Source organism: Anser cygnoides, chromosome 1 (assembly GCF_040182565.1).
Source record: "Anser cygnoides isolate HZ-2024a breed goose chromosome 1, Taihu_goose_T2T_genome, whole genome shotgun sequence".
Taxonomy (NCBI): Eukaryota; Metazoa; Chordata; class Aves; order Anseriformes; family Anatidae; genus Anser; species Anser cygnoides.
The window spans coordinates 195,671,155-195,695,822 of record NC_089873.1 but is presented as its reverse complement, the minus strand read 5'-3'; the positions used below and the strand labels follow the sequence as shown (position 1 = coordinate 195,695,822).

Genomic DNA, 24,668 nt, shown 5'->3' with positions numbered 1-24,668 from the left:
ACCAGCGTAAAACCTCCTCTTCTGGAAGGCAAACTGGGTGGTGACACCTGGGTCTGGTTGTTAGTCTTACCTTGCAGATCATTCTCAGAGCATTTTGTTGTGACCAAGTCAGACTGCCTGCTCTGAAAGTCTGAGAGCACAGCCCATCCTGATCCTGAGAGCAGAATCTATCCCTCAGCTTCAGGAAATTATATGATGGCTTAAACTCTACATAAGGCATTTCAAATCCCCACAGCATCCCACAGCTTGATTTGAAGTAGCACAGCCTCGGCAGTTCAGGAATATGCATATAACAACTAGTCTGAAACTATTCCAAAGCATTTGTCTCAGCTGTCTTTCCTGCATCACTTCTGTGTGTTTCCCTTGAGAGCACTATTGCAAGGGACGTTCCTATAGTAAGTTATTCACATGGTCAGAACTCTGGTTTCCACTCAAGTAGTTGGATAAACAATTTACAATTCAATGCTTATATTGTGAGGGTCAGGCTACTCAAGCATGCCTATAAATTGCCTGGAACCAGGTCTGCTCTCAGCTTGTCTTTTTTGTTGATGTTTCAGAGGAGGAAGAATTTCTTAAACACTGATTTGTAGCTGATTAATATGACAGCTTCCCCTCCTAACCAGAAATCTTCCAGAACAGTCTAACTTCTTGTTCTATCCCTTCCCTGATGGGAAAAGAAAGGGGAAAAATGGAAAAGGTGTCAGTATTGGAAACATTTTTTTCTAGTAGAAACAGGAAGCATTTGAAGGAGGTCTGTGTGAATTAAAATCGGGATCACACTTAATGGGAATATTGTGGAAACTGAAATGTAGCTCTTCTTTTTTTTTTTTCATAGATGATATGATAGGGGAATTATATTTTAGACTATTATGGGAGGAAATAGTTACATCTTCATCAGCAAGAGCCTATACTCAGAAAATGAGCTATCTATGTATGGATTTATCTGTTGCAAGGCCCTCTACATTGAGGGCAAGCTTTCCACCACGATTCTTTCTCTCTCTGTGCACATTGGGAAGCAGTTTCACTTCTTTATGTCTCCATCTGTGAAAGATGCCAGACCTTATCACTGGATGCCATGAAGATTAATTAATAAGCTGAAAATGTACCTATGCTTGCTCTCAGGCTCAGCAGAAAGGAGAGCCCCAGGACAACCATCTTGCAAATATTTTATGATTTATTTATTTATTTATTGTGAAAGCTAAGCTGCTCCATTCCCTCCCAAACAAGACACTTCCACAAGCTGAAGCCTCTGCCCAAAGAGAGGAATAAGATGGTAAGAGGAGCAGCTGCTTAGCAGACTGGAATAGCAATTCCTCTGGAAATATGAAAGAGCAAGTCCTTTGGAAATACAAATGATTATCCTCCTTGAGAACTTTATTTCCAAAGCAAACGAAAGAAATGATGGCCACATCTGTTAATTCAACTCTAGGTGCTTTGAGAAGCAACAGTGCTGAGGAAGCACGTGACTAGGCTTCAGCATGCTCAAATACTTTTCACTGTGATGACACACTGCCCATACGGTGCCTGAAAACCTGTAAAATGTTGAGTAGTGCTTGCTGGACATGGCTGGCACAGATTGCCACATAGCAGCAAACAGAAAATGAGACTGAGAAAAAACTGACTATGTCTGGTTCTAATTCATTTCACGCTGTATTTTACTGTTTTTGAATTTATGGAAGTTCATGTATCAGTGTTTTTCCTTCACGCAGACTAATTTTAATAAGATTATGAAAAGACTCATCCTGTTTTTTTTTTTAATGCAATATGTTGTATATCACATGCAGCTCTGCGTGGTAAGTGCCTATCACTGACCTTTAATACTTTAATTTCTTACCCAGCTAAGCAGAATTAAAACTGTATCTGCTCTCTGTTCAGAACATTAGAGAATTAGGCTCAGTGAATAGGATCGTGACACCACAAGCGAAAGGCCACAGCCTTTGCCTTGACCTAATAGTGCTGGCCTCAGGATTTGTCTGTATTTGCTTACCCTTGAACTTATTTTAGTTTTACCAGTTGTCTATCACTCATATTGCAAAAATAACTTGCTAGCTGTGTGGAATTACGTGGTGTAACATCTACTGTTACCTACCTGACAGTGATCTAACAAGTCCTTCCGTGTAGTGCGAACTACCTATAATCCTCAAATGAAAATGTAGCCCAGTGCAGCACAGGCACAGGTGGGGAACAGAGGCCCAGGACCTTAATCATAAATCAGAGTGACTACGGGAGTGCAGCCTCGTGGAGGCAGATGACACAGGTTTTAGGAATAAAAGGAAACAGAAAAACAGGAATAAACTGATGTGTATAGATGTGACTTTTAATGCTTTAATTAGACTGGTTTTTTTTGTGTGTCCACATACAAGCTGTGTTCCCTTTTTGTCCACACAACTAAATTGTCTGTCCAATAATCTGTCTCATGGAAGCACACATGGTGAACTGAGCAATGTAAAAAGAAACAGCTTTTTAAAGGTTTGTCAGAAATAAAATTTAAAATAATCTGAAAAAGCTCTTGGAGAACAAATCCATGTGTTTGCCCATGTGATGTAGAAAAATACAGACATACATACAGCTAGTAAGAAAAATAACTTGAAATTAAAAGTTTAAAGAAATGTATATAGATTTAATTAAAAATAAAAATATTATTAATAAAAAACAGATAAAGTGAGATGTATGTACTTCTTAATTACCTAAATGTACAACTTCTTCCATACAATGACATAAATATTCAAATTATGCACTTTTTAATCGATTTTAAAGGCCAAGGGGCAATTCAGGCAGGTGAACCAGGAGGGACTTCACCCAGCTCCATGCAGAAGCATCCCTGGCTTCTCTCTGTCTTAATCAAATAAGGAGGAGGGGTACAGGCTGTTCATCTTTGCCTAAGCTCAGGTCCCAAATGTATTGCTTCACATGCGATAAAGGAAATTATCTATACCCCATAACTGATGCCTGAAGTACCTTCTCCATAAGTTAAATATGTACTAGAAAAGACCAGAGGTGGAAAGAAGAGGCAAAAAATATTTTTTAAATACAGTTACTTGACAAATACCAACAACTATATATACATGCTTTTGAAAACTGCTTAGAGATCCCAGGGCATTGTATTTCAATACTATAGGAAAACAGGATGAATGTAGGTATATTATATTAATGTCAGATAGACATCATTATTTGAGGCTGAAACAAATAATATAAAAATATTTAATCTTTCTTCTGTGCTGAAGAAGAGGCTCAAAAATCTGACTGTGTTTCCGTCCTGAGTACAGAAAACAATAATTTTATTCAATTCAGGATAATATAGATGAATTAAATAAACCTATAGCTGGATATGCCAGTTTACTAAAGGAATGTGTAATTCTTCTCCTATTCCTTCCTTGCCACATGTTTAACAGGGACCAGTCTGGAGTTTCTCCCTCTGCAGTTTCCATGTGTTTTGCTGGAAGTTTTACCAGTGCTTTTCAGCACTTTCATCTTACAATACTCCATGATTCAAAGCAACCAGGGCTCTGTAGTCCTTCTGTCAATAGACCTGTCTGAGTCAGGAGAAAAAGGTATTTTGAACAGAAGTGCGCTTTTATCCCCAGTAGATTCAAAGGACACTTTTGTAAAAGGCACTGTCTTACACTGCACAGCTCTTCCCTGGCAGGTGTAACTGGGAGCAAGGCTGCCCCAGGTTCAGGGCTGCTGCTAAGCAACACCACATGTTATATTTATATTTTAGACTCTGCTTCTTACACAGGCATATTATGGGCTCATGGGGAAGTGTCTGAAACCAATAATAGGCATTCTGAAGTGTGATTATCACTTTGAACACTGATGACATTTTGTAATGCATAATTTATACTGTAAAATGAAAGCTGATAAGTATTAGACACGTTTCCAGTATCTACATACTTTGTAAGCACAAAACATGTTATCAGAATTTTCATCATGGAGCATGGTAGACACAAACACATAACGATAAATGCCAGGAGTTTCAATTACTCGAAATTCTATTATTTTCATACTGATTGCAGAATTATCTACTTTGTAAAACATTGCTTCTTGGATCATAAAAATATTAAGTGAGTACACAGCAGCATGGCATGATCAAATAGAAATGGCAGATAAGGTCAGCCATAAAGACATTTCAGTTTGCAATGAATCACTTCATTTGTACACAGCAAATTATATATTCATGCAAATTCTATGTAAGAAAAGTTGTACACAGGTGCATCAGATTATTACTTGTTTACTTGGATAGTACTGCTATATTTTGTTCAACCCCTCTAGATCACTTTCAGGAGCCATGAATAATTCTGCTTTATTGACTATTTCGCAGTTGCAGTCTCTCCTGGCCACTGTCAGCTGTGCCATTTCCTGACTTCTCCCTTACAAGTTCTCATGCTTTCAACCATGCCAGAAGGTATGGTTTGGAACAGCCTTTCTAAGTAGCCCCATGCACATTCATTTTATTTTCTCAAATGCTTTCTGTAAAAAGCATGTCGAAGAAACTAGTTCAATCGTTACTTTCAGCCATTCATCTTGAATAACTGTCCACATTTGAACATTTTCTTATTACTTCTACTTCCTTTACTTGTAATCATGCATTTAGCCTGTTACTTGCACTTAAAGCTTGTTGAGTTGAGCCCTGAATTTGTTGTTGAATTTGCTCAGCACTTAACAGCAGATTTTCTACATAGTACAATAATGCAGATAACACATACCAAAAATTTTGTGTTTTATTGTGTTTTGTATTGCAGTCTCATGTAATAATATTACTGCATCATCAGTAACTTTTCTACTACCTTTCCTTTTCTGAAAGCATCTGTCAAAATCTGTAGCTTTGTAGAAAATAAGCAGTTTTGCTATGCTGAAAAAAAAGGACCCTTCATCGATGACCCAGTGGATTCAAGACATTCCCAAATATACCAAAATGTCACCTGATGCATGGCTCCTCCCTGACTGCTCTATACATTTTTGCTTGCCTGTAAGTGGCCATGGGAGTCCTTCACACTCAAGGAGTCCACCAGTAACACAAGCCTGAACTGTGAAATCAGTATATGTTTTCTAGGGATGAACCAGAAAATTAAAACCCAAGACTATTCAAAAGCAAACTTTGTATGAAGAACTAAAGTATGGTCTAGTCTTTTTGCCTTTTACTTTTCTGACTATGACTGTTGCAAAAAAGAATGGTTCTACTCAATTAAAATCACTATTATTTACCCATCTTCAAAAACTGTCAGAAGTATACCCAATATATGAAACTACTCTAGATTCACAGGTTGATGCTGCAGCAACAAGCAGGACATTTTTTCCTTTTCAGTAGAATGTGTAGGTCAATGTCACAAATTATTAATTTCTTCATTTAGGTCTAGAATTTCAATTAATTGGCATTCAGGATGAATGTATAAATGGACACATTAGAGACTTATAAAATAATTCACGCTGGAGAGCACCTAAGGAGCTCTCTAGTCCAAACTGTTGCTCAAAAAAAAGAACAACACTGAATTCAGACCAGGCTGCTCAGGCCTTCATCCAGTCGGGACTTGAAAACCTCCAGGGATGGAGACTGCAAAACCTCTGTGGGCAGCCTGTGCCGCTGCCTGATTGTCCTCATGGGGAAAAAGTGCTTCCTTACATGCAGGCTGAGCCTCTTCTGTTTCAGTTTATGCTGCTGTCCTTGTCCTCCCACCCAGCCTAACTATGGAGAGCCTGGCTCCGTCTGCTTGATGACCTCCCCATGGGCACTGGAGAATGGTTTATTATATAAATATATATATATATATAAATATTAATATATTTAATATATATAATTAATATATATATCCTATATATTTATAGAAAATATTTTTATTTAAATGAACAGATTTTCTATGCCTGATAGTAACTTGGGTCTTTGTTTCTCTTGCACGTTACCAGAAAACTATATGAACCCGCTTCTGTACACACTGCAAAGTCTGTTCAGTTTTTCTGCCTCTTGTTCAATTAACTCCACTTTGCACTATTCAGTAAATTTGACTTCAAGTGAATGAGCTCTTCAGATGAATGTAATTTTATACACTAGTTTTAATTACTTTTTAACTTTCGTTTCTGACTGCTTTGTATTTTAGCATATCAGAAGCTTCGATTCTTGGATGAAGAAATTCCATTTGAAACTTTAATTTACAGTTATGGGAAAAAGTAAATATGGAGATTCACAGTTCTGTATTAAAAAAAAAAAGAAAAAAGAAAGAAAAAAAAGGAAAAAGAAAAAGAATATTGTTTGAATGATTGCTTACAGATTTATTGTAGAGGAACAGAGTCCAAAAACCTGAGCAAAATTGTACTTCAGAAAATTACTTGAGATACAGAATGTAGAAAAAAAGAGTAAGATCTAGATCTCCTGCCAAAAAAGCGAATACATCAGTCACAATCCAAACAGAAGAAATTCTTATTATCAAGCTGTCAAATTTGAACAATAAGGAACACCTTTTTTTACTTTAGATGTTCCTCATGACCCGATTTAATCAAGCCCTCTCTCTATTTGCATAATTTCTTCAAAGAGGTGGTGATAATGCTTCGCCATTTTCAATCTTTTTTCTTATATTAAGAAAAAACTTCTATTGTGTCACTTTACAGTGCTAAATAAGAAATTTTGTTTCCAAGAAAGCACAAAAAGTCTTTGAAAGCTTGGCTGCACTCACAAAATTAACTCTTTCCTGAGCTAATGGAACCATGCTTCTCTTCATGAACTGCATAAAATGATGACACTGTGGGAGACAGAATCACAGAATCATAGAAAAAGAGAACATCCCAAGTTGGACCCACAAGGATCACTAAGCCCAACTCCTGGCTCTGCACAGGACCACACAAAAATCAGACCACGTGTCTCAGAGCACTGTCCAAACGCTTCTTGAACTCCTGCAGGCTCAGTGCCGTGACCACTGCCCTGGGGAGCCTGTCCCAGTGCCCGACCACCCTCTGGGTGCAGAACCTTTCCCTAACGCCCAGCCTGACCCTCCCCTGTCCCAGCTCCATGCCGTTCCCTCGGGTCCTGTCGCTGTCCCCAGAGAGCAGAGCTCAGCGCCTGCCCCTCCGCTCCCCTCGTGAGGGAGCTGCAGGCCGCCATGAGGCCTCCCCTCAGCCTGCTCTGCTCTGGGCTGAACAAACCGAGGGACCTCAGACACTCCTCATACGTCTTCCCTCTGGATCCTTCATCATCTTTGTAGCCCTCCTTTGGACATTCTCTATTAGTTTTATGTCCTTCTTTTATTGTGGCACCCAAAACTGCACGCAATACTTGAGGTGAGGCCAGAGCAGCACAAAGCAGAGCAGGACAATCCCGTCCCTTGACCAGCTAGCCTTGACCTGATGCACCCAGGGTATGGTTGGCCCTTCTGGCTGCCAGAGCACACTGCTGGCTCATGTTCAACTTGCTGTTAACCAGAACTCCCAGATCCCTTTCTGTGGGGCTGCTCTGCAGCTTCTTGACCGCAGTCTTTACATGCAGACAGGGTTGCTCCTTCCCAAGTGCAGAATCCTGCATTTCCTCCTGTTAAACTTCATGCAGTTGGTGGTAGCCCAGCCCTCTAATTTGTCAAGATCTGTCTGCAAGACCTCTGTACCCTTAAGGGAGTCAACAGCTCCTCCTAATTTAGTGTCGTCTGCCCACTTCCATTACACATTTTTTTATAGGCAGCCATGGCTGCCCGTCCTGTTGTGTACCCTTGCCTCCACTGCCTGACTTCCTTGAGCATTTTGATGCAAGCCTGCAAACAAAAGCCTGAGAACCCCATGCAGTCCCTCTTTCCAGTTATCCTGGCACCCTGCTGACTTTCTGCTGTAGCTCATGTGCTGAGTGAAGGCAGTGCCTGCTATAAGATCGTGCTGAAAACAAACTGAAATAAAAAACAGTATGAAAAGGCTAGCAACACTTACTGGTACGTGGTTGGACTGACATTGATGCGGCGTGGGTGACTTCCTGACTCGAACTTGCTTGCAAGGGTGACATTGTTTCCAAAGAGACAATAACGTGGCATTCTTACACCAACAACGCCGGCCAGCACTGATCCTGAGTGAATGCCTATCCTCATCTGGAAAAACATGAGATCCATGTCAGTTGTCTCTCTTGTGCTGCCTGTGTTAATGTCATTAGCACTTATGTACAAGCCAGTCACAGCTCCCCTTTCAAAGAAATAATAAACCAAAGAAGGAAGGGTGGAAAAAAAAAACAAGCTCTGCCATTCCTTTAGCTTAAATCAGATGGAGTTATAAAAAGGAAGAAGAAAAACATGGTATCTTTTTACTAAAACATTTTTTGTCTGCTGCTTCCGTGCGTGTTTGCTGGAGACGACCACAGTCAAAACAGGAATCGCAAACAGAACAGCGCAGGATGACCAGGTGTTACTGCAATATCAGTTACCTAATTTCACACAGACACAATACAGAGTGTTAATTTTGCCACTACTTCTAACACAGGCTTTAAACCAAGACCCACATTTTCTTAAACTGTCATGAAGAGCAGTAAAGTAGAGTGAATGAATATGGTACTTTTTTCTTGTTATTATTTATTTTTCTCCTCAAAGTCTGTGGCTGCTTTTCTCTCTTTGCCAGTCTGAGAGATATTGCAATGGCGAAGATGCTGAAGATCAAGGCATCAGTGCTTCTAAAAATCATTTTACAACCTCCCCCCACTCCCCCAGTAAGAAGGAATAAATCCCCAGCAAATGTTTTTTAAAAAAAAAAAAAAAGTCTATTCCCCTGAAACTGTCTGAGGTGTGGAGATTACATTGATCTGGAAAGCTTGTGGTCACCCTCCCAGCTTCCTTCAGAGCGAACAAACAAACATAGAGGATTTATTCATAAATTTTAGCAACCTATTATGTTTGCCAAGAAAATCATTTTTATAAATAGGAAACTCTTTTTTTCTTGTTAACTTTATTACATTTAAAAAAAAGAAGATATTTATATTTATAGCCTGTGAGGATACTTTTACTCACAGCAACTGTACTGAGATAACATGCAGAAAAATAAATACCTACTCAAGCAGACCTATTAATACAACTCTCATGTCCTTTGACTTACTCAATTAACAGTCTATCTATCCCTATTTTTCTTAATAATAGTAAATGTTTGCCCAAATACAAATTTAAAAATAAAATTACTATCTAATTTGCTTACATACCAGAATATGCTGTTAAAAAATCACTGTTAGCATTATAACCTTGATGTTCTTAAAGTTCTATGAACATGTAGGTCCCACATTATTTCATGGACTATAGCTCTTCCTGTGTGTCCAAGACTTTTACCATGCAGCTAAATATACTTTTCGTTCCATTCCCCTCTTACAAATAACTGACAATGGGTATGGCTTTATATCTACCATACACTAAAGCCATGCCTAACCTAGTAACACATTGTTCTGCATTGTGTGATACAACTTTCAGCATTCCCACAGGCACCTCACAATAATGCTGTTAATTAATGACTAGCATTTAAAAAAAAAAAAGTGAACAAATAGCACTTGAATTTCACTGAGCTTTCAAACCTTTACTATAGTTTGGAAGGCAGCTACTGAAATCCTTCAACTACTCTGTGTTATTGAGCTGGGAAGCGCCAACAGACTTGCTTTGGCTGTGAACAGCATCTGTGCAAACCCACCTACATTATTTTGGTTATAGTTTTGTTTGTTTGTTTTTCTTTTTTTTTTCTCGTTGTAGGAAAGTTGAGATGAGATTACACATTAGACCTGAAGGAAACCTTGTTAGTAGAAAATGTACTAACAAAATAAAATTAACTTTTGCAATATATGCAGTGAAAGATAAAGTTGTTGGTGGTTAGTTTTCCACTTTCACTCTTCAAGTGCTTCCTTTTATATGTCCACATTTTTTTTTTTTTATATATCATTCAGTGCTCAAGTAACAACTGACTTTAGTTGAGATTTCAAAATTCTCAGTTGCAAAAGTGTCCCGAAGAACCAAAACTCCATTCACACAGTAAGGTATTTGAACATCTTTACTTCATTTCTTATGATTGTTTCACTGAAAAAGACACTGGGGAAATGACTTTTCTGCATGTGCCAAGGAAACAAGTTGCAGACCTTAGTGTAAGGCTTGGTGAATTTAATGTGGTATACAACTCTTAATATCAAATATTTTCCTTTGCAATGTTAGGTGAATGAATTTAAAGCCATGCCAGCTGCCACTGGGGAAAAAAAAAAAAAAAAAAAAAAAAAAGCTAGATGTTCTGTGAGTGCTTGACTTTCAGAAGGAATGGGACAGGAGAAGAAAGGAAATGGCTTTGTATTTAATATAGTATGTACCTAAAGAGATTGTGCATAAATTATTATTATTATTAATAATAACAACAACAACAACAACAAGTTAGCTTGTCTGTGTGGCTGAATAAATAACATTCTGTATTCAAACTTTTTAGAGGCCTGTACAGGAATTTGTCTGCCTAACTTCTGGTGACCATTTAAAATGCTGTTAGCTATAGGGAATGGGGTACTCAGTCTCAATGAAGAAAAATACCATCCTGTAGTATCTTTGTTTTTTAAAATAAAAACATGTTCCTACAGTAAAAAATATAGATGTTTTCACAAACACAGGTTAAACTACACAGAGCTACAAGAGCTACCAAATCTGAAGTTTTTATCAAGTGCAAGGAAGTTAATGTATATTTTCTCATTAAACCATACCAATAAATGTCTGATACAAGACAAAAGGATCTCTTGAAATAAAACTCCTTTTATGCTTCATTATTTGGATTTCTACAAGAAAAAGCCTGCAACACTGATGCTATTGCCATGAGGCAACCCTTAGTGTTTCAAGACTAGCACTTCTATTGGTCATATTTTATTTTTAGTGAACAACGTTTTTTGTAGCAATGCCTTTTCAGGATTTTATTTCATCTGTGAATAAGTTATTCTGGCTTTTCCCTCACTGAGCTGAAAACTGTTGTGTTAACAATTTAAGGATTTTTTTCTACAAAGGAAGAAAACGTGTGATCAAATTATTAGCAACAAGGCACCTATTGAGGCACATCAGCCTCTCACATTAACTTTGCAGCAAAATAACATCTGCAAAATAACTTGACTTAGAACAATAATTGTGGTTATATATATATATACAGTTATAGTTCCCAGGCTACATCATATATCCAGCCCTTATCAGTACTTTTCCATAACAGTTACCATTAAGGTTATTAACAACATATGAAATGGAAATTAGGTGGCAACATTAGGATGCTTTATTTGTTCATCATAGCTATATTTATTCATTTATGTACATTATGTTCGTGTGATATACATTATATGTTGATTAGCTATATTATACCTAAGTTGAATGGTTTTAATAAAATATATGCTCTTCATCTGTGCTGACTGCTCCATTATGTGTCCTTGATTATTTGGCTAATGATAAACTGGCAGCATATAACTGAGGCTGAAAGTTTAAAGGCATTCCACATAGAAATGGAAAGAAAGCTCTTTGGAAACTATCACAAAGAGATGACAGCCATGAAAAAAAAAAAAAGATTAAAAAAAAAAAAAACAGACCCTAAACCTCATAGTTAAGGAGCAGTGAAGAGATGGACAAAGGCAAAAGACATTTCTACAGCAGAACACTTGGAAGCACAATGAAACATGAACAGGTGTGAAAAAGAGCAAGAGACTTGTGAGAGGCCTTTTAGATAAAAAGAATCAACTTGAACTGGCTGCAATGTAAAGACTTAGAGTGGAGAGTGACAAGGAGAAGAAAGATTAATTAATTCCATCTTTGCAGCAGCTGTGGTAATAGTGAAGTGGGGATAAGCTGATGATGAGTGTCAGAGGTGTAGAAGAAAAGCAGCCTGTGCTGATTGATGCAGGTCAAGAATAAAATCATAGCTATGTGGAAAGGAAAACAAGCTTCCAAAATTTTTAAAGAAAATGTAGCAATATTTGGATATTGCCTACAAGATACGACAGAGGGACCAGAAAAGGATAATACCTGAGTGACAGGAAGTATAGTGGTTTTGTATAATAGTGACTAATCCATAAAGGTTCATATGGAAAGACAAGGAGCGCTAGAGCCATGGTCATTCTCTGACAGTTTGATGGGGAAACGTGCCAGAAGCGGTATCAATGAGACCTGACAGACCAGACTGGATTGAGAGAAAAGTCAAGAACAAACAGGAACAGGGATGACCAACATCTCTTTTTGTTTGTTTATTTTCTGAACTGAGAAAGTAGACATTTCTGTTTTTTCTGACATACTACATCTAAGAAGCTGTGTTACACCTTTACAACTCATTCTCAGAACATGATTTTTCTTAAAGATAAAAGTGCTAATTTTCATTTTATTTTTTAACTGCTGTGCAGTTTCCATCACTTCCAAAAGTCCCAGTGCCTTCTTAGGTACCATAGCAAAACCTGCACTTTTCCATCATAATACAGCATCTTGCAGCTTAGATCAAAATAAATGCAACCTTGAAAACTCACAACCCGTATGTGGTCATGGTGGTTATGGTGAAGAGGCACAAGTATTTACAAAGAGTAAAGAAATGCAGTGGCATGCCTGAACTGAATTTTACCATTGCTAATTAATTCCTAAATAGCTTTCTCTGGTAATCAGTTTGTTCACAATAAGCAAATCCAATCATTTGATAAATGTTCGAAGCTCTTGAGTTTTTTTCTCGTCAAATTGTTGAAAAACACATTCTCCTTTCCATTTCCTCATTTCCCCACATAAATAACGAGGGAAAAAAAATGTTGATATTTAAAAGCAAGTTCAAGAAATATTACTTTTCTCCTCCAGAACATTTTATAAAACCTCCTCAAATCTAAGATTTTGACTAACATGTCTGCACACTGACAAGTAAGAGAACACATTAAAATCTTTTCCCTTCAGTCAAAACTGAGACATTTCATTACAAGACTTAAAAATTCTTCCTTTATTATTTAGAGGACAAAACAATGTCTCAAACTGTAAGGATTTCTGAAAGGAAAATTAACTATTTTTTAAATTATTTGTTAAGCTTCTTAAGTACATGATGCTGTGCAAAAGTATCTGCAGATCTTGGTTAAGGGCTTACTAATCTATTTCAAAAAGACCTACACTTAAGTCAGAAGAAGAGAAAGGAGACATCAGAGAACACCAGATATCTTCCCTGGTAGGTGACAGCATGAAGAATTGCTTGAGGACACGAAAGGGAAAAGCAAATATTGAGCTGAAAATAAAGGCTCCTTTTGGACTGTATTGAAAGGCAGAGCAGGAAAAAGACAAGCCTGTGGGTATCTTCCTTTTTGCCTACCAGTAAAGAATACTTGATGTTGTAACATGCAAGCAGACTTTCTCATTCAAACATTTTCATTCATGGTACATGTAATCTGTCTCCTGGTAAGCACAGGGCAAAAATATATGATGATTTTAAAAATAAAACAATAAAAACATAATAATAATAATAATAATAATAATAATAATAATAATTAATACTATCTCTGTAACCAGTAATGTTTATTTTCTGAGCCAAAAGATTTTTTTTTTTCAAAAGAAAGGTGTTTGTTTTTCACAGTTCATCCTCAAATAGGAACCATGATAATATTTCCTGGGAGTGGTAGTTGTTACAATAAACAGTACATGTACACATACTTCCCACCACACACAGACAGAAAAGGACCTTAATGCACATTTCTCACACTCTGAAAATATACTCCCGGGCTAGAAAGAATAGTGTCAGGTTCCCTGTCAGGTTAACTGCATCCAGGACGACTCAAAATCCATTTTCAAAGAACTGCTTGCCTTACACAGATCCTGATGAAGAGCGGGCAGGCTGGGAAGTAGGTAACAGTTTCAGAAGCAGCCATGGGTAGGAGCAATCCCCCACTCAGCCAGCCCAGAGGACTTCAGGCCCTAACGATGTGACCGACTGGCAGCTGCTCAAGACTTTGTGCTGAGCTGGAAGCAGAGCTCAGGGCCAAGAAGAGGCATGACCTGCATGAAAATATGTCTAGGCATATGGATGTCCCAGGCCAGCAAACTTTTAAACACAATTGTAAGTGTTCTGCTGGATCACAATTTTCAACATCAATTTCAATATCTTTATGCTACCATTTCTCAGACAAATAAAGCACTCCTCACTTTCTGCCCTAACATCCTGAGTGATACTCAGTGTTTAAGCAGGAACTTTCTCCCTTCTGTCCTTGTAGTCCCCTTCAGAAAGGAGAAAGTCACCTCTCACAGTGTTTTAGGTATTAGTCCGTGACCCACTGCCAGATCCTTTCAAACAGAAAATGGCAAATTCTGTAAGTCCTTATCTTCTCTAATATTTGCAGCAGCTTCTAACAACACTTCTAACTCTGAACCTCAACAAATGCCTTACACAGGGACATTTATTTGTAAAATGTATTAATGCAAAATAGACTCTACAAAGCTCAGAGCTCTAAAATCAGGGCCATGCACTGGTGAGTCGATGTGTCTTTCTGCTCCTTCAAAGAACTGCAAGTTGACAAGGACTGACAGCTATGCCGTGACATATGCTTTGGTGTGTGGGTTATCCGTATTCTAAGATAGAATTATAAATATCACAGTGTCTTTCTGGAAAGGGACATATGACAGCACAGCTCACCACAGAATTGTTGCCAAGGAACAGACCTGCTCAGAGGAAAATTTAGATCCTTTTTAATTTCACAAGGTGTTCTATTGAACTAAACTACAGGATATATTTCCCCTGTATTTGAACAGCATTAGGAGAAATGAACACAGCTTTTTTCTAACAAGAATTTCCTAGATTTCTTATTCATAGACTTATAATTATTCAGCCTGTCTGAAGTAAAAGACACAGAAAATTATACATCGGAAATGAAAATATAATAATTAACAAATATTGAATTCCTTGGGATCAATAAACCTATTTTAAATAGTTATGGGTAAACCAAGTGTGATTTGTGTGAAGGACACAATTTCTTTATAACTAGCATGCTACACACTACATATGTACATCCCTGGGCTATGATCTTTACTTACAGCCATCTCTACTGAATGTGGAACAAGGAGCTATGAAGCATGGCTTTGTAAGGATGCCTCCGATCTGAAGGATGAAATTCCTTTTCTCATTCCCTTATGTTCTTTTGCTACAATCTAAGTGAGCCTTGCTTTGAGTAGTGGTTGGATTAGGTGACCTCTAGAGGTTCCGAACAACTTTTTTTTTTTTTTTATATTTCACACCCTATAATGAAAATTTATATCATTATGAGTGCTCATCAGCAGCATGGTGTATAATTACATGAAGCAAAATTCAAAACCAAAGGCTTAGACTTTCAGGGGCTCATTAATTCTAGCACCAAGATTATGTTGGGGAAAGTGTTCTGGAGCCAAATCCTGTCTGGAGGGACTACCTGAATTCACTATGGGATTTCTCAGGTTCTCCGTTAGAAGAGAAGTTGGGTCATTGTTAAGAAGACATCTGACCTGAAATGATTTACTACAAGGTGGTCACGGTGGCACAGGGAAGATAAAGCATGTAGATGAGAATTTCTCGCATTCTGAACAGAGGAGTACGACCTATATCCATCGCCTAAGATAACAAAGAAGAGACATTAGTGTTAATGTGCTTCATAAGCTACTTCTCCCTCACCAATAAAATGTTGCATTTCATTGTTGACACAGGATTTAATCAAAACCATTTTTTATTGTTTTGTTTTTAATAGTATTTCTCACAGCAGGAATTTAATTACTATGTGAATCTGTGTATTCAGGCACTTAAAAAGAGCTAATCATTCAAGCAAACCCACATAGCAGTGGAGGATTTTTTCCCAGCCTCCTCTCCACTGACATCCAAAAAAGGAAAAAAATCATCAGAAAGTTCTGTTTGATCCCTAGTGTAGGAGGACATCTTTGTCCCACAGTGCCATCATATGACATACACTGAATGGATTGGGTGATATTTTAATGAAGATAAATGACACATACTCAAAATATTTAAGGGAACAAAAAAAAATCTATACTAAAAGAAAAGTTGGACATAAGGTCTTGAACCTTAAGAAACAGTCTTCCATACTTTTGCTAATTTTGTCACTTAAGGTAGATTTCATCCAATTTCAACAACCTTGAAGTTATGAAGCTCATTTAAATTAGATTTCTAGACTCCTTCTAAACGAATAAGGTAAATGATCTCTAGGATGCAGATCTTTACATTCCAAAACTGGCACCTAGGAAGGTCTGGATCAATCACTCCTGGAGGGGCCTAACTCTTTTGGTGGAATAGAGAGGGGCACTCAATAGGGAGTTTAGCCTTAACACCTGACACATAGCTAAAGATAAGTGGGGTGAATCCAGCTCTCAGACTGATGAAGTTGAGACATCTTGCTTGCTTAAAATGAGTGACACTTCTTTTCATAAATGATCAAAGAAACAGATTTTGATGGATAGGACACTGTCAGAAGATCACTCCGTATATAGAACAGCAGAAATTTCTTCAGATGTTTAATCATAATGGTATTTGAATCTAGCCTGCAATCTTTCTTTTTTGATATTTTTTCAATGGAAAAGACCTACTTTGTGTTTTGATTGTAGCATGTGCTTTTCTGCGTGGATGACATTCATGTCGATCTGCTTTGAACCTATCAGCAAGGAGCTTGGAACCTATCAGCAAGGATCTCCTGCATAATAGGTTTTAAATCTACAGAAACCATTGACATGTAAGAATCTTGTAGTCTTATTATGACAAGGAACCTTATCAGCCTATGTACAATAATGATGAGTCTGCATTAAGTTTCTTCCCAAAGATAAATTAAAAGAAAGATAAATTAGCTTTTGAAGTACAGGAAGTTTCCATATGACAACTGGGGCCTACAGTTACTTTATGCTGGGCACGTTCCAGTGTTAGAACATCTCACAATATTAGACTACCCTTATACACATCACCCATATCTAAACCAATAACGATTCTGTGTTCCTTTGTTTGTTTTGAACTTCAATGTCTATAAACTTAACACAAGACAATATAAGAGCTAGATGACAATGAGGATTTTAGTAGAATTTACTCTCGTCTTAAGCTTGGAGCAACTCTCCACAGCTGGCAGCTAACGATTAGCCTAGAAGGCAATTGCTATTGCATACAAAGAGAAAAGAGGCTCTGTGATCATATGTATTCTACAAACAAGAGTCCAAGCCTTCACCTTGGCTGTATTTGGAAAGGAGTTTATTAGAAGTCCTTATTGGCCTTTGTGCTTCACCTCCACAGAGCTTCAGCTTTATGTACAGGAAGTGAATTTCCTCCTCAGTGAAATCGAAACACATATTCTTATATGATGATTTTTTTTTGAAGTCTTTCAGACAGGCAAAGCCACTGAGTTGAGACAAACTACTTGAACAGAGCAAAGGGAAGAAGTATGAAGCCAAATGGTGCTCTTTTACACTGAACAGAGAACTTTAGTCCAGCGTTCACAAACTCTTGATTCATGTATAGCCAGTACTTCCGCAAGTCAAACTTTCTTGACACTACAAAACAAATATAATAACAACTAGCATCAGAACTCACATAGTATTCTGTACAGCCATATTACCTTCATTGAAAACCTAGGTTAGAGAAGAAATTTGTAATTAAAATGGTTAGTGAAATCAATGAAAAATCACTATGTAACTAATATAAAGTGTAACAGGTTCTACTCCTACGTTTAAGTTGCAAATCTACAAGCAATGTGTGATGATGATTGTATCTCAGATGTGCCATGAATGGAAATGAACTAGCAGTTTACTGTTTATTTCAACTGCTTCAGATAAAATACTCAACTGCACTGCAATTTTAGATGAATATTTAGTATAATTTTGAATGTTTCGGTCTTTTCATGGCTAGAAAAGATTTCAATCTTATTTTCAACCTATTTTTTCAAAGCAATTAGCGAAGAAGACCTGATGATGTAAAGAATATGACAAAATCTAAACATATGGGAAAAAAATTGCTCTGAGATGAAGGTGAATCACTTAAGGGAAGGAAAGACTTCAACGTGCAATCTAACCACTTTCCTTCCTTTCATTCAGTGCCCTTCCCCTCTCTGTCTCACACTCGTCCCTCCTTGGAGAAATGAAACATTTTCTCCCTTGGAGAAAATTTCTCCCTTGGAGAAAAGAACAAAGCATGGGAATATAATTCTGGTTTTAGCATGTGTGTTCTATGAAAAAAAAAAAAACACAAACAAAAAAACAGCAATTATAATACATATATAATAACTATAAATTTCTGTTTAGATGTTATGAATTTTGTAAGTACAAAAACTCAAATGTTAATATGCTTAGTCAAGATGACCTCTGACCATCTGCACAAGCTTTTATCAACAGATTAATTTTTCTATAATCCACAAGCATTCACACACACACAAATAAAAGCATATTTGTATGTGTGCAAAAGACCAAAACAGAAAGACAAAGAGAGTTTAAGCCTCAATTATCCTTGCATGTTCTTTTGAAAAATGCTAGACAAATTAAACACTGATTTAGTTTTGAATGCAGAAGCAGATGATAGTGTGGCATATCTATAACCTCATTGTTGTCACTGCTGCCCAGCCAACCTTTAATGCTGCTAATTGGGTGAATTTGGCAGCAGAAGGACACAGATGCCTAGCCCTGGATTTTGCTTTACCAGCATTATCATAACTTGATTCTTTCCTGCTGTTGCACGTCTGATTTTGCTTTATTTGGAACTTTTTCAGTCAACTTTTTCCACCAAAGCTCTCTCTCTTGGGTCAACCTTCGTTAACTCCTTTTATCTTTTTGTCCTATTCTTCACTCCTTTCCTCCCAGATGCACATAAGATATGTTCTCTCAGAAAGAGTCCATTTATTCTCTGGTGCACTGAATTTGTCATACTGCACATACACATCATGTACATAATTAGTATAATTGAAAAAGAGGAGTAAAATATACAAATTCTTCTCCCACAAGGAAAAAGAGCAACCAACTCAACAATCCTTCTCCCTTAAATTGCTAAAAAACAACAACAACAAAACATATTTGTCTTTTAAAATGAATTCAGCCTTTATCAGATGATATATAATCAAATGAATCTGAGAAAAGAAGCAGAAACAAAGCGACCATTCGATCACCTGAAATAAAGTGTTATCCCCACAGTAGAAAAACAGAGGAAAAAAGAATGAGTGGCAAGTAATCTTTACGTTAACAGGTTTGTTAAACAAAACGGAAATTTCTGAGATTAATATGGACATTTTTGTATGATAACGTTTATTAAGTAGTTCATCTGAAGAGAGCGTGAGGCCTAAACAAATAAATAAATTAGCTACCAATCTTACTAATAAAGTAATAGTACTTTTAAAATTAATAAACAACAGAAATGACACTGGAAAGCTAAATATAGTTATGATTTTCTAGAAAGGAAAAACAAGAAAATTTGACTTAATGTTATTGCTTCTTTTAGCCTTAATAAATTAAGGGAAAACAGTTGGAGAGAAAGAAATCATTAGACTTTTCAGAGACTGTAGCTGTGGTTTTATGAAGATTAAACCATGCCAATTTAATCATTTTTATTTGTATTTAACTTGAGTTGAAATTAAGCGGATAAATAAAGTACATGAAATATGCCTGAAGTTTATCTTGCTTGTACTTGTACCTAGTAAATAAAAATAAATCATGCAGCTTTTTTATTTAATGTGTTCATTAATGACCTGCAATAAATAATATATATTTTAAGGTTACTGATCACGCAAACTGAATGCATCTAAGAATATATTCCAAACTAAAAATACATAATTCAAGAGAGAAAATTGAAGAAACCTCTGAAAGGTCTCTTGAGTGAAGACCAAAATGAACTTGAGTTAACATGCAATCTGGTCACATAAAAAAAATAGATGCAGCTATAAGCATCATATTACACACTGAATAGTTCCTTCCTTCAGAATTCCAGTTCAACTATGCCGAGTATATTAAGTTAAAACCTAGGTACTGTCAACAGGAGCGGTTTCAGAAAAGATCAACAATCTGTTCAAATCCTTGAAAGGATTTGTTTAAGGAGGAAAACTAAAAAACAAAAAACAAAACCCACTAAATATTCACAGTCTGGCTAACTATTATTCAGTAGGGAGATCAAGATAATAATCTACAAATACCTACAAGGTGTTATTGTCAAAGAGGGAGATATGGCAAATGAGGACATAACTAGAATAATGAAATGGAAATGAAGACACAGATAAATATCCAGAGAAGCTTTCTTAGGTCTACAGAGACTGTATGAATGTCAGCAGACTCCTGAGGCAAGTGTGTTAAGCTATATCATACAGGTCTTTTCTTTAAGACACTAGTAAAACATAGTAAAACATACAAACAAGCAACAACAACAAAAAATATCATAACAATGTTGACAGTAAGATGGACAGGACGCATTAATATATATCTTTCCTAACTATGATGTCCACCATCATACTGCATTTAAGAACAACTAATTAAAAAGTGGTGATACTTTTGAGGGTTTCAAATGATTGCCGAAAAGTCTGTGTTTCTGTCATCCTTAATAACAGATGGGCTAGGTGATTTTTTTAATACCTTGAAACCGCTTAAAGAGACAGCAGAATTTTGAACATCAGTTTGAAATTAAGTGTAACTCTTTTCACATTCTCCTTTGAATTTCATATTAATTTAGTCTAAACACTTGGGCTGAACTAGGGTTTAGCATTTTGAAAATACTTCTAAAAGAACTTTGAGAATCTGCTTTATCTCTTTGAACAAATCTACGTAAAATGAAGTCAGTGCTCTGAACTTAGTACAAAGAACACTCAGAAGTAATGGAAAACAGTCACTGAGATACTGAGTTGTGCCCAATATTGGAACATCTATTTCTATGGTAATAGGAAGGTGTGAAAATATTAAGAAGAACACATTTATTTTTATTTTTCTGAGAAAATAAATTTATGACTTATAGCAGATGCCAGGTTGGGATATATTAAAAAAAAAAATAAGCATTTTGGAAAACAGATGGATCCCAAACTCAGAACCTTCAGCAGAACCGGGTCTCACAAGATTTGTACCTTTTCAGGTCCTCAGTGGGCAAAGGGGTGTCTTCAGAGACGCTGGGGAGCATCTAAGCTGGGTCTTAGAGCCTGGGAGCACAGCAGGGAGACTTGAAGCCTAAAACTTTTTGATATGAACTGGGTGTTTGTAGACAACAGTTCTGGTAGGTGAAATGGGAATGATAGGAGGCTTTCAATCCCTGGAAAGCTATAGTCTGCACTGGTCATCAAGAAAGCTGTCAGTATGTTCACTGAAACTCATACTGAAAGACATCTTTAGTGTCATTGAATCAAAAACTTGTTTTGGCAAAAAACTTCTGATCAGATTAGGCTATAAGATTAATTTAGAGATTAGAGATGAAAATGGAGAATATAGTGATTACATTGATCAGATTTTATTTAGAAAATTTACTCCGATTTTTAACATTTCTTTAAAATAATAATATGATGATCAATGTTTAACAACATATTTTTCAGTATTGAGTACACCATATATAATAAATGAGTGCAATCTTGTCAGGCAGGAAAATTAATAACATTTTTGGACAGTCATTCTTTAGGAATTAGACAGCCATTTCTGCTAAAAGACTGCAATTTTACATTGAACTAGTCATGTTATTTTGGCGTTGTTCTGTTCCTCATCACAGACAGTCACAGTTTAACTGTAGTTTAATGGTTAATATTCTGCTTCATGTGGAAAAGCATTAAAATAAACCTTTTCAGGGGAAATATTTAGGGAATTGTACATTTATCCTCCATGAGGATGAGAGAAAGGATCACCTCTATAAAGGCTAGCAACTTCCAAAGTAAAATTCAACTACATCCCACAGGCGGTTTCATTCAACAAAACAGTGCAATTTTGAAGGAAGTGTCCCCGTTGTCCCTTCTTACTCTACATTGCTTCATTTTAACAAGCAGTTTATGTGCTTGTGAACCAGATCCTTGTCAGATGAAATTAAAGTAGGAGCTGTGCTCAAGGTGTACACCAAAGGCAAGAAAACCCTTTATGGGCATATCAGGGTCCAAATCCACATTTGGACTTTCAGATCACGTACAGTGGAGGCATTCAGTCAAAGAAAAAAAACTAGTCCAAGTGAAACCCCCAAAATATACACTGAGTGTAAATGTAAGGGCTTCATACACTAATCCTTCTCTGTTGCACTGAGCTACTTGATGAGCAGGCAAACCTATTGGATCATCAGTGACAGGGGCAAGAGACCAAAACTAACTACCTAATATTAGTCAGCCAAGCCTGTGATCACGCATTTAAAAATGTACTTTCTAAAATTCAAATCAGCGACTGACATTTTATAACAATTACTTCATTACTAAGTAAAAATGTTATGGCTGTATTAAAATGTTCAGGACTGAAATGTAAAATGAAAACAATGACATCGTTAATTAGAGTTGTAAGGCCCATAAAATTAATAGATTCACTTATATAAAATGCTGTAGATGAACCTTCAATGAAATTAGTCAAAACACGTTTAAGATTTCTCTCTGCAAAATTGTTTAATCCCAGAAGCTTCCCACATTAAGGATTTGGCTTCATACATTTCAAAGCTGTTGCATGTTAAATTCTAATTACTTTATAAAAGGTAGGCAGTGTGAGTACAAAAGATACTTGCAACAATAGACTGCATTATGGTGTGTCTCAAAGCTCATTATAAAGCAGCTAGTACAGTGGACTGTGTCTGATAACTCACCGCAGTTTTTCTTCATTTAGTCTTACTTAGAAATTGATCTTGGTCTGTAAGCAAATTCAGAAAATCCTAATGCACTTCTAATAATCCCCATGGGAAAGATGAATAATGTTCAGACTACGTGTTCCACAGACACCATTCCCTATAGTAGAAATGTGGGAAGAATAATGAAAACTTCTTTTCTCTTCTCTGAAGTCAATTAATTATTTTCTATAAAAGTAAACAGGGGCTTTATTCACACCAGCAACTGTGATGTGAATAAAGTAAAAAAAAAAAAAATGTAGCTGAACTTAATAAGTGAATGTAAGCAAAAAGAAGTAATTCTCCTTTAAAGTGTACATTTAATTAATGTCCCTTTAAATTATAGAACATAGCACTTCAAAAAGCATGCAGAGTTTTTTAAAATTACAACAAGGTGTGAAGAACTTGTTGACCACGAAGTACACTTTTATAGTCATCAAAAGAAATATATTCAAGCAAACTTGAGATCTTTGTAACTCTTTTTTTTTTTTGTTTTTCCAAACCAAGAAAAAGCTGAAATTCTTCTGTTAGGAATATCTTTAAAGCTAAGCCCGCACTCTAAGTTTTCAGTGAGTCATAGAGACTGCAAACTTTCTTAAGATGTGCTTGCCTCAATATAAGCGTAAAAGCATGGCATTGCAACTGGGTCAGCCCAAATGGCCTTAAAGACTACCATCCTGGCAGTCATCAACACCTATGAAAAAATGCCAGAAAAAGGCAAGCACAAAGGGGTGCCTTTCCAGGTTTCTTTGCTTTTAACCTGTTGTGACATGGGGTCTTCTGAGGTGAAAGAAAAATCAGCTCTGCTGAGTTCATATCCTGTGGTGCTTTCACTAGACTCTTATGGACACTTGAGCTAACTGGTGTAAACCTGGAACACACAACTTTTGATATCTTGTCTCTCCTTTAATTGCCAGTGTATTTCTGGTCTTCTGTCTTTGCTAGTTTTTTTCAAAGCTATGCAGAGGGTGGGTTCCTCAAAAGTTCATTGAATTAAATTTGTTGTAGACCACAGGCACTAATTAATGGCAGCATATCACAGAATCACAGAATCATCTAGGTTGGAAGAGACCTCCAAGATCACCTAGCCCAACCTCTGACCTAACACTAACAAGTCCTCCACTAAACCATATCGCTAAGCTCTACATCTAAACGTCTCTTAAAGACCTCCAGGGATGGCGACTCAACCACTTCCCTGGGCAGCCCATTCCAACGCCTAACAACCCTTTCAGTAAAGAAGTTCTTCCTAATATCCAACCTAAACCTCCCCTGTCGCAACTTTAGCCCATTCCCCCTCGTCCTGTCACCAGGCACGTGGGAGAATAGACCAACCCCCACCTCTCTACAGCCTCCTTTAAGGTACCTATAGAGAGCGATAAGGTCGCCCCTGAGACTCCTCTTCTCCAGGCTAAACAATCCCAGCTCCCTCAGCCGCTCCTCGTAAGACTTGTTCTCCAGACCCCTCACCAGCTTTGTTGCCCTTCTCTGGACTCTCTCGAGCACGTCCATGTCCTTCTTGTAGTGAGGGGCCCAAAACTGAACACAGTACTCGAGGTGCGGCCTCACCAGAGCCGAGTACAGGGGCACAATCACTTCCCTAGCCCTGCTGGCCACACTGCTTCTTATGCAAGCCAGGATGCTGTTGGCCTCCTTGGCCACCTGAGCACACTGCTGGCTCATATTCAGCCGACTATCAACCAGTACTCCCAGGTCCTTCTCAGCTTTCTAACCACTCATCTCCCAGCCTACTTCACTGCAGCTCCATTTTCCTTAGTCTGCCATCCTACCTGTAAGGACAAGGTGATAATAAAACTGTCCTTAAAATGTGACTCAGCAGCAAGAGTTCCTCCTTCCCTCTACATGTCCTTGAAATTATTTAAACAAACTGATTCACTAGAAAAATGGCATACAATGGATTTTTAAATACTTTTTATAGGAACAGAACCTTTTCTGCTTAACCTGGAGACTCCTGGAAAGCCTCCCCCAAA

At 37.2% G+C, this 24,668-nt stretch overlaps 1 protein-coding gene across 2 annotated transcripts in view; it reads right to left on the bottom strand.

Annotated features, from left to right (window-relative positions):
• GUCY1A2 (guanylate cyclase 1 soluble subunit alpha 2) overlaps positions 1–24,668 on the bottom strand; it is a 171,033-nt gene that overhangs the window by 14,906 nt on the left and 131,459 nt on the right. Inside the window, exon 7 of one of the 2 annotated variants that reach the window (XM_048078173.2) lies at positions 7,900–8,054. The exons of the other annotated variant lie outside the window; for it this stretch is intronic. Coding sequence (XP_047934130.2) covers positions 7,900–8,054 — 155 coding nt within the window. The remainder of the gene's footprint in view (positions 1–7,899; positions 8,055–24,668) is intronic. 2 annotated transcript variants of the gene reach the window in all.